The sequence below is a fragment of the Triplophysa dalaica genome, chromosome 25, assembly GCF_015846415.1.
Source record: "Triplophysa dalaica isolate WHDGS20190420 chromosome 25, ASM1584641v1, whole genome shotgun sequence".
Taxonomy (NCBI): domain Eukaryota; kingdom Metazoa; phylum Chordata; class Actinopteri; order Cypriniformes; family Nemacheilidae; genus Triplophysa; species Triplophysa dalaica.
In genome coordinates, this window is record NC_079566.1 from 3,509,775 (window position 1) to 3,520,710 (window position 10,936).

At 38.8% G+C, this 10,936-nt stretch overlaps 1 protein-coding gene across 4 annotated transcripts in view; it reads left to right on the forward strand.

The window, feature by feature from the left end:
• Positions 1-10,230, forward strand: part of LOC130415728 (tenascin-X) — a 38,578-nt gene extending 28,348 nt beyond the window's left edge. For 3 of the 4 annotated variants that reach the window (XM_056741605.1, XM_056741606.1, XM_056741607.1), the window contains 11 exons: positions 526-648; positions 736-879; positions 990-1,109; positions 1,939-2,094; positions 2,432-2,580; positions 2,657-2,789; positions 3,047-3,198; positions 3,817-3,913; positions 4,236-4,397; positions 6,722-6,885; positions 9,749-10,230. In XM_056741605.1, the coding sequence (XP_056597583.1) occupies positions 526-648; positions 736-879; positions 990-1,109; positions 1,939-2,094; positions 2,432-2,580; positions 2,657-2,789; positions 3,047-3,198; positions 3,817-3,913; positions 4,236-4,397; positions 6,722-6,885; positions 9,749-9,835 (1,487 nt within the window). In that variant the 3' untranslated portion in view covers positions 9,836-10,230. Of the gene's footprint in view, positions 1-525; positions 649-735; positions 880-989; positions 1,110-1,938; positions 2,095-2,431; positions 2,581-2,656; positions 2,790-3,046; positions 3,199-3,816; positions 3,914-4,235; positions 4,398-6,721; positions 6,886-9,748 lie in introns of those variants that run through there. The other variant, XR_008905959.1, reaches the window with a different exon arrangement.
• The last annotated feature ends 706 nt before the right edge of the window (positions 10,231-10,936 follow it).

Genomic DNA, 10,936 nt, shown 5'->3' on the forward strand with positions numbered 1-10,936 from the left:
TGGTTCACGGAAGAAAGAGCAATAAACAGGTTTTAGACCACATGAGGGTAAATGAATGATGACAATTGTTTAAATTACTTTTTCATTTTTGTAAACTTTCCCTTTAACAACTAGAATTATTTTATGATTCTGGTATGCAAAGCTACTGGCGATTTGGTTGCTTAAAAACTGTACTGGACTGGCAAACCTAAACCTTGCAATTATGAAATCATTGTGTTCTGAAAAGCAGGTGTTGAATTGACTCAGTGCTCGTGTTTGCATTCATGCGCTTTCATGTTCTGGCCTAAAAGTGCAGCAAAGCTGTTTCTCATCGCATTTCAGGACAAACATTTACATATTCAAAAAAACTTGAATTGCTACGAGAGAGGGTGACAACTCTCATGACAAGCCAAGGCTTTTATGCATCTTGGAAAATGATACGTTTATAATATGACTCCTTTAAATCTGCCTCTTTCTCATCTGTTTCTGTTTCCTTGTCTTGCTCTTCCCACAGATTTATTTTATTTTTTATACTTGCACATTCAGGTCCTGAGCCTCCATCTAATCTTGCATTCAGTGATGTGACCGACAGCTCTTTCACTGTGTCCTGGACGAAACCAAAGAGCAAGTTATCTGGATTTAAGATCACTTACACTCACGTCGAGGAAGGTAACAAATTCTGATCCACCAAGTCGTAAAAAGTCATCTTGATCTTGAATGAATATGACATGTGATTTTCTGGTGATGTGATGGCAGGTGAGCCGATCTCAGTTAGTGTGGACTCAGAAACGGTCAATCAGACTCTTTCACCTTTGTCACCTGGCTCCACCTATGAGGTGCGTGTGATGTCAGTGCTGGGACAAGATGAGAGTGATTCAATAAAGGACACTGTAACCACTTGTAAGTTCACTCGTATTCATTTAATATTAATATAGTAAAACAGCGGAGAAAAATGTGACTGATGGGTTGTAGGATTGATTCATGATCTATCGCTACATACGTTCCTATAGTGCCTGACCCACCAACAGACTTGAGGGCCATTAACATTACAGACAGCAAAGCCCTGTTGCTGTGGAGACCTGCCCTGGCAACCATCGATCATTATATCATCATGTATAGTTCTGAGACAGGTATGTAGTATCCTATATTGTTTTAGGGGATAGTTCAAAAATGAACATTCTGTCATGAATTCCTCACTCTCTAGTTATTCCAAACCTAAATGTCTTTGTTTGAGTGAGCACAAAACACAGAAATGTCTACAGATTTGGAAGAACTCGAAGGTGAGTAAATGATGACAGAATTACATGTTTGGGTGATATACTGTACAAAATATACTGTATTGATATGAAGCGATTTTTCATATTCATTTTTTACAGTTGTTCTACCTGTATTTTACATTCGGCAATGTATTTAATACAATTTTAGTATTTACGGAAATGTCTAGAAAAAAAAGGGAAAATGTAGCGGTAATTTTCTGCCCGTACTTTATCCAGTTTTTTTACAGTAACTGTAGTAAATTGTTAAATATTATAGCAATTTCCTAAATAATGTTAATACATTGTATACTTCAAACCCCCAAATCACTATAGTGTCTAGTCTTAAGTATAGTTTATTAATAAATAAACATTTAAGGGGACTGTTCTTGGGTCTGTATTAGAGTTTCTGACTCTACAAAGGAAAAAGAGGAGAAAAGAGGTCGTAAAGTGTCAGTATCAATTTCCACATCTCAGTAGACCAAACCATTTTGTTAATAAAAATGGAAAAACACATCAGTTTTTTTTCTTTCTTGCAGATGTAAAGAACAAAAACACCAAAAACACCAAGTTTTTTATGAATAGGCTACCTGAAATGAACAGAAAATAAAACTTTCTCAAGACGGTTTCCATCCTGAAATTTGACATTATTATTAATATTCCTGAAAAATGACACTGCCGTGTTTTCCCCTCATCTCTCCATAAGCTCCTAGGTCTGGAATAACCATCAAAGTATCTGGCAATGCTGCAGAACAACAGTTGGAGGCCCTGCAAGCTTCCAGCGAGTACAGAGTGACCCTTAAAAGCCAGATGAGAGACCTGAGCAGCTCTGAAGCCACCACCGTCTTTACAACATCAAGTGGTCAGCTCAATTAATTCATATTTAAAAGAAGTGATATGAATATGAGCTTGAGGTTTTCTCAGAACACACAGGTGTCTTGGCAGAGTAACCAAACATTTAATTTGATCCCATTAACATTGAGCTGTTGGCATTGTTGAATGTCTTGCTTAAATTATGCAGCAGTCAGCTAGTTTACGTCACTTCTTACAAAGTATAAGAATATGGCCCAAGGGAAGATTTAGGGGGCCGCCCTGGTGCCTAATTACTCTACCTGAGCTCCTCCCTGGTGCCTGATTCCTATAGCTGAGCCGCATTTTAAAGTGCTTAAACTTCTCTTATCTTGCTCTGTATGTGGCAGGTACACCTGCTGGTAACCAAGCGGACGGTCCTCAGGATCTGAAAGCCAGTCAGGTGAAACCTCGTTCTGCAGTGTTGTCATGGAAACCACCAAATTCCGCCGTTACCAGTTACAAACTAAGCTATTACACAAATGGCCAGGACATTAAGGTTAGATTTACACTGATCTTATAACAGAGAGGTCCGTTTCACTCATCTAACATAAATGTGTGTTTCTCCTACACAGGAAGTGATTCTTGACCCTACTATCAAAGAGTACAAGTTAAGCCGATTATACCCAATGTCGAAGTATACAGCTCTTCTACAGGTGGAGAGGGGTGGTCTGTACATGACCGCCATCTCTACAGAGTTTACCACTGGTATCACAGTTTTTTAAATCTTCTGTATGTCTATTCTATAGCCGTTATTTTTTATTTTATGAACTAATTGTTAAAATATGGAGTTGTGGTGTGGTAATGTTTGTAGCTATTTTTGCTAAACTGTCTTCTTTAGATAAAAAGCACTACTTCAATATAATCTCCTTATGCTTCATACAGTATATTTCCTTTTTAATTTTGGGGTAAATTTACGACCCGAACATGGTTTTCAACATAATAACGCCATGTGTTCTCCACAGGGAATCTCCGCTTCCCGTTTCCCACTGATTGTTCCCAGGAACGGCAGAATGGTGAGCTGCAGTCTGGCATGGTGGAGGTGTTTCCTCAAGGGAAGCAGGGAAACCCAATGATGGTTTACTGTGACATGGAGACCGACGGAGGAGGGTGGACGGTACATTACATCTGATCAAACTGGCAGAATCCATCCTGACCAAGAGTTGTGTTTTAAAAACACGATATCTATGAGCAAAGAAAGAAATCATGTCAGTCATGCAGTTGAGTACACTCTTAACAAAAGGTGCTTCAAAAAAATCTTAGATGCCACAGAAGAAAGTCTTGGATTGAAAAAGAACCTTTATCATCTGAAGAACCTTTCTGTTTTCCAAAAGGTTCTTTGTGGCGAATTTTTTTGATGGTTCTTTAAAGAACCTTTGATTGGACGGTTCTTTGTGGACCAAAAAGGGTTCTTCTATGGTATCGCTGTGAAGAACCTTCTATGCACCTTTATTTTTAAGAGTGGACTTGAGCTGTCATGACGAGTCACTCTGCATTCAAACTTTAAATCTTTAAAAAGATAACTTTTTATCACTGCCGTAGAAATGTACACTCTCATTTATACAAATAATCCATGTGAAAAGCTTTAAAGCATTTTCTATTAGATTCCAGTTACACACTTTGATATTTATCCATCCAACATTTTACAAGACATTAGTAACTGTAAGTATTTAGTCTACAGGGTCTGATATTAATAAATCAGCTTAATTAGTATTCAGTATGTTTGTGTATTCAGGTCTTTCAGAGGAGAAAGAATGGAAAAACAGACTTTTATCAAAACTGGCGTAATTACACTATTGGATTTGGAAAACTGGATGAGGAATTCTGGCTTGGTGAGTGAAGCAGCTGTCACACACAAACAGAAATGTTGGCATTTAGATTTCTCTGTAATAAAACAAGGCAAAACATAGTGATGCATTAAAAAAAATATATATATAATATAAAAATATAAAAGAAAATATAGGACTCATTAATGCTGGGAGAGGTGTACAAAATTTGAGAAAAGTTACAGATTGCTACTTTAAGGTTACAGAGGCAAATTGATGTAAATCAGATATAATCTCTGCTGACCTCTAGATTAAATAATTATTAAGATTAAAATGTTTATAAATCCTCTTATTTTCATATTGGTATGTGTCTTCTGTCTTTGCATAGGAAATGACCATCTTCATAACTTCACTGTAATGAGCCCAACAATGCTGAGAGTGGACCTTAAAGCAGGAGACAAGTCTGTTTATGCTCAGTATTCCTCTTTCTCGGTGGACAGCCGGAAAAACAGCTACGCCATCAAAATATCTGGGTACAGTGGCACAGCCGGTGAGTGCTTTATAAACAATGCATGTACAGTATGTGTGTGAGTGATGGGTAAGATGGAATCGTCAAGAGGAAAAGACACTGGGATGTGTGGATAACTGGAAGTTCCTTACGGCTAGCACAATTTTTTTTACGCGGCTGCACAGAGTTCAGATGAGATCATACCTCTTCGTGATAACAGGCTTACTGATGACAGTGATGATGAGGGCCGGATTAAGGTGGTCAGATGTGTGAGACCCCCCTTTACTGGAAATATGTATGTAGTGCCATATATGGTCCATACACAAATAGTAAGGTGAACTTGCATACACACACACACACACACGCATTGAGACGGCAAATTAAGAGTTTGGTTCCAAAAAAATGTATTGTTTAAAAAATTATGTTTCTTTATTGTGCATTTCAATTAATATCAATCAAACTGCAGTTGGTGTGTTTTGCTACCTAACAGCTAACTAACACAACAAAACACAATAAAACATCATAACATCATAAAAACATGATTTGAGCCCTTATTGGAATTAAACTCTTCAAATACTACAGTGTGTTTCCTCCACATTCCATCAAGTCATGGACCACCACAGTAAGAAAACCACATAGGTCAAATGAAAAGTTGAACATTACATATATAAACAAGCACAAGGCCCAGTCAGTGCTTAGAAGCACCTCTCTAAATATTGATCCAGAAACACCGGCAATACATCCAAAACTAACATCAACGGAGATGTAAGTGAAAGAATACCAAATATTACCCTCTACCATCACATGCAACTACAAAACATAGTGAATAGTACAGCCCCTCGGCTAAAAACATGATCACAGATGATTACAGAATAAATAAATGTAGGAAAGTTATTGCAAGGTATTTTCAGTGCATGTGATATATATAGCCTATTTTTTAATCTTCTTTGTCTTTACAGCAAGTGCGACCTGTGATTGCTTAGCAATGGCAGACGGCAGGAGAGTTCTTTGGGAAAAAAAGAGAAAAGGGCACATTTTCCGTGTACTTTGAGAAATGTGAACAGCCCCTAAAAACGCCTCGGCAGATCTTTACTAGAGACACAAACTACTGTTCCGTAAATTAAACTGTGTTTAAAAAACAACCATTATATAATGTATGTCATTGTGGAATAACTTTCCAAATTCCCGGAAAAAAAAAACAATGACATGATAAGTTAGGATTCCGCAGCAGGTGCTTGAGCCGTAGCACCGCTGTTAGCCGCTGCATGCTTGCAGTTCTTCTGCTGCTATCTTGGTCACGTGTTCTTGTAACCTTTTTGCCATATTTGTGCCCCACTATCATACTTTCTTTCAGACGTTTTGCTGTTATGCCATCTTGCGATAGCAGCGAGGTGAATTAAAACGATTGACAGGATTTTAGCGACAGCTGATTGGGCAGATGCGACCCAAATGTTTCTCATGGGCCAAAGGGGGTCTTTTTTTTCACGCTGAAGTAAATTTAAAACAAAAACATTGTGTGGCCATTCCCAGGACCCTGCCCATCAGGGCTAAGCCTGCGCATTAATCCGCGCCTGCAATCATACAACGTTATATTGTGACGTTTAATCAAACAAAATTAAAAGAATACTGAGCCTACACCAATTGCAGTTTAATAGTATAGGTCACACTGTAGAGTTATGTTTACCACTATTATTAAGCAGCACATAATATATTGAATGTTTCAGGGTGCTTCTTTATAACTAAAATGTTTGTGTATTTGACAAGCCCCCTTTCTTATCCACTTCATTTGCTTTTTAAAAACGAAACACCGTACAAACATCACTATGGCCGACTTGACGGATCCTTTTTTCGGCAACAGCAAATCTTGCCGATCTGTCATCAGTGCACAGCATGACACAGAACACATCCTGGGACAACTCAGGCCGATTTTCAGACGGAAAGAAGTTGCCCCAAAATAGGGCTGTACTCCACAGAATGTGACTTGACGCTGATTGAGCTTTAATTTCAGAAAAAGAACGTCAGTTTAGAATGGTGACAGCTAGCGTAATACTGTGGTTGCATGTGATCCCTCGTTTTGGAACTTTCCCCCTGGTGTCTTACTCTATATCACACTAAAGAAGAAACCACCCCTGGACACTGTGTCTAAATGTCTTCGTACCCCCTGAGATGCACACAGAAGTGGAGCGCCATCTGCTCGCTTACTAACAAACTTTTACTACTGCATCACAGGCTATCTGTCTATTGCTGTATGTTAATCTTGCTTGTGCAGTTTTGTGTGCAGGATGATAATAAGGTTGCACAGTAGATACAGTAGATTTAGTTTCTATCATTTAATCCACTTGAACTCTGCATTTGTTTTTGTAAAGGTGATTCATTGTCATACCATGACGGATGCTCCTTTTCCACCTGGGACAGAGACCTTCAGGCTATTATCACTCGCTGCGCCATGTCTTACAGAGGGGGCTGGTGGTATAGAAACTGTCATGAGTCCAACCTCAATGGTGTTTATGACACAATCACCAACCACCAGGTAAAATATTACTTTATTCGTATATTATAGAAGTCATGTGATGATGTTTTTTATTAACATTCGGAGATGAACGCTCAGTTTGACTGCTGCTCATCCTTTTGAGATGTGGTTCTGATCCGCTGGACATTTAAAATACTGCACTATAATTATGCACATTAATTATACTTTTGATCTTGCTCAAACAAATCATTCAGGAGAAGCTTGCATTCCAAATCAATAAAAAATAAAATAAGTGGTATACTGTATTGCTTAAAATAAAGTTGTAAAGAAATATTTCCAAACTTTATAGAAAAGCAAGCAACTGTATATCGTTTAACTTTGTTTTTCTTGGGAAGTGTCCTGAAGAAGGGAAGGTTTAAAAAGCAGATTTTTAAAGACAAACTTAAAAATTAACTCCAAAACAAAACAGTTCAGGTCAGAATAGGAGGCTTGCTGACGGTAAACAGAATAAGCATCCCAGCAGGGCAAGTGGAGCCCGTGCTTCCTGGACCAGAGAGTAAAGAGACAGGAGAGTGAACATCTGTAAATGTGAAGAAAAAGAGGGATAATGAGGGTGGAGAGAGATGAAGCCAAGTAGTCCAGGGAGAAAAGCTGGGGGCAAAAAGAAGTGGGAAAGAGGTAAAAAGGAAAAAGAACAAACTGAAAAGACAGAACAATTTCATTGGCAACACAAATTCATAAGGGAACAATGAGGCGAGTGAAACACAGGGATTCAGTATAAACAAAACACAGATTTGACTTGAGAAATATGAAAGATGGTACCCACGGATCGTGGCTAAATGTCTGATGCATAAGGCACACTTTCATGGAAACACTTCAGCACGTTTTGACATGTGTGTCACGTTTTTTAACGGTCCACCTGGAAACAACACAAAGTCGTCTGATTGAAGAAGTAAGCTGTCCTGTTTACAAGGGTTGTAATGAGAATTCATCATGATCGATTAATTCTTAAAAGTATGCGAGGTTCACGGCATAAACTTAACATGATTGTTGTTGATGTTAACTTTTGACATGTTCGTGAATGGACAGCAGTCTGTTACTGCGGGGACATTCCTATGCCTCTAATCATGACGCAGCACAAAACGAAACATGATTAGTTGCTTTACCTGTCGATCATATGGCCTATTGGGCGGGCCTTGGCCAAAGAAAGCGAGCAAAGCTCCCAGAACCATCAGTATGAAGGTCTGGCAACGTGAGAATAGGGTGTACCCAACCAAACGAAACGAAGGAGGACCTCCGTGATCCAATATGGTACATTGACCTGGGTGCTAATTTGCTGGTCTGAATGGCAAGTCCTTGGTAAAAATGCAATCACTTAACATACATAAAAGAGTGCAGTTCCAACGCTGTTCTTCAGGTGCATCTGCAACATTAGACCAAAGCTTGGGCAGATAGCAGCATCGGGTTCCTGTAAGGTAAACAAAGGATGTTGAAAGCCAAGGGAACATAGTACGGGAGACATTCCAATAGCTGAGACAAGCAGCGAAGTGAGGTTATACTCAGTTCACAAAAGATTGCCTGATGCCCAGAGGAAGAAAGCTTGCTCTGTGTCATAAATTCTGAACTCCAGGCTGCAAGTCCACTTTCCTACAAAGTTTAGCTCTTACTTTGATAAAACATGCCTGAACAACTTAATTAAGATCTTCAGGATTACTGGAAAGTACCAAGCACATGAGTTTGATCTGGCATTGCAGCTATGGAAAGCCATTTGGTGACAGACAAGGAAAAACCTTGTGACAGACTTGGGAAGATCAACATTGGCCACGTTGGAGAAGCAGTCCCCCACAGTCATGGTGACAGTGTTGCCCTTTGAAATGGGCAAGAAAAGGAGAAGACCAAAAGAAGACATATATGGCTCATTGAACAGGGCATTTAGTCTGGCAGAAAAAGCCCTGTCATGTCTGACATACCAGCTTCAATGTACCCAGACTATGAGGGAAGCAGAACTTGTATGTCTTTAAGTATGACCAATAATGATTCTTGAAAATGTTTTCGGTATCCTTAGTGCCCTAAATCCATGGGTGTATCTTTTATTAGTTTTTCTGGATCTGCATGACCCAAGTACTGCTGCCAGGCCCACTGCCGGCTGTACAAGCTGTTGTGTTTTGTGTTCAAATCAGTAAAACATAAAGGGTGGTTTCCCACACAGAGATTATTTTAAAACAGGAGTAGGCCTAAGATCAATGAGGAAATTTAAGTAGTTTAACAAACATGCCTTACTAAAAAACATAACTTGTGTGCATTTTGAGACAACACAAAGGCATATATTTTAAGTCACAGGGGTATCAGCTAAGAAATCATAGATATAGAAAAAAAATAGTAACAGCTGCCGTTCATCCCACAGCGCTGTCGCAAATGGTTAAGGCAAAACCTCTGATTAACATGGAAAAGATACCTTTTATCCCGTGTCACCGCCTCCAATCGCGTTTGGTTAGGACACGGTGTTACTCTAATCTATTGCACTCCATTACAACAGATGGGGAGGAATACAGCTCTCACTATGGCCGCTCTAGCAAAGGAAGTCCCACCCGCCAGTGAAACGAGCCAATCATCAATCAGTATTGACTGAGCATTCTCTTGGATGGGACTCTTGTGAGGCACTTGCCAGCCTGTGCACATGCACTGCATTTGAGGCAATCTCAAAAAAAGCTTAGCAAACCAAAGTTATGGTAGAGTTCATGTCACGTTTAATTATTGATAGGATATATGCTGTTGAATTGTGATTTTAGAAAAATATGTCTTCCTCCATTGAAGTAGATAGACTGTTGATTTGTTTAGTACACATCACAATTACATTTTTACTGTGTTGTATGTATTCATAAAATGATGATATTGCATAATCCTGCATGTTTTTGTCTCTCAGGGAGTGATTTGGACTGATTGGAAAGGCAAAGACTTCTCTATTCCCTTCACTGAGATGAAATTCCGGCCAGCTTCATTCAAGCCCTGATTTCCAGGATAAACGGAACAAATAAATGAGAAAAGGACACTTCATTAATGCCCAAAATCATACACAATATACAAACTACATCACAAAACAAACACTCATGCAACACACCCCCAAAACAAATGTCTTTTATGCACATATAACCACAAAGATATAAGCTAAAATAAAATATCTAAGGGCCATAAAATCCATTTATCTACAGCACTTATAATATATTGTACAGTCTATAGGTTCTCGGTTGTCTGTGCTGTCAGCTATAGAAAATATTATGCACTGTCTCCTTCACTATAGGAAGTTTTAGATCGGATGTCACATATATCAAAATTCATATATAGTGTTTCTATGATGTATGCACTGTATTTCAGAGTCAAATTTCATTCAATAAAAAGCTGAATGTGGGTATGTGTTTTTTTATATAGTTGGTCTCATATGCATATACAGTTGGGGACAAAAAAATTACCACTCTTGGTAAATAGTATGAGCAAAGAATACTGTGAACATCTTTATTCATCGTTTCTCCTTTTCTTAAATGTACCAGAATCCAATGTTTCATTGAAGTAAAACAAATATTTTGAAATAAATGTTTTCCTCAAAAGCACACTGGCCATAATTAATATCTCCCTTTCTTTTAATTCTTTAATTCTTTCAAAACAGCTCTGGGTCTTCTCTTATAATGTCTGATGAGGTTGAAGAGCACATAACAAGTGATGGCGTGGGCTCTTGTGTGTCTTATTGCCTCATTACACTAGTTTACATTATGAAACGGCGTTAGCTGTCCCTCACACGCTATCCTTGTGCATACAGTTTAATAAAACACTACTGGGTGCATTCCTGGAGCGGAGACTACTTTGAGTTTCAAGTCATCTAACATGTCCATAGTGGTTGTAAATAAATGGTCAGTGACAGTGTAAAACAGAAAGTCTACCTGACTGCAGCTTCTCCTGGTCAGAGTAAGGAACCTTAGATTACTTGCACATCTGCCCGTCTCGTCGTGAGACTACTGCACACTGCTGAAATCTTCTAGACGTGGTTTTGGTTGCAAGTTGGGATGTACATATGGCACTACATCGATCGGCAGGACCATGGACCATCCATCCTTGCTGG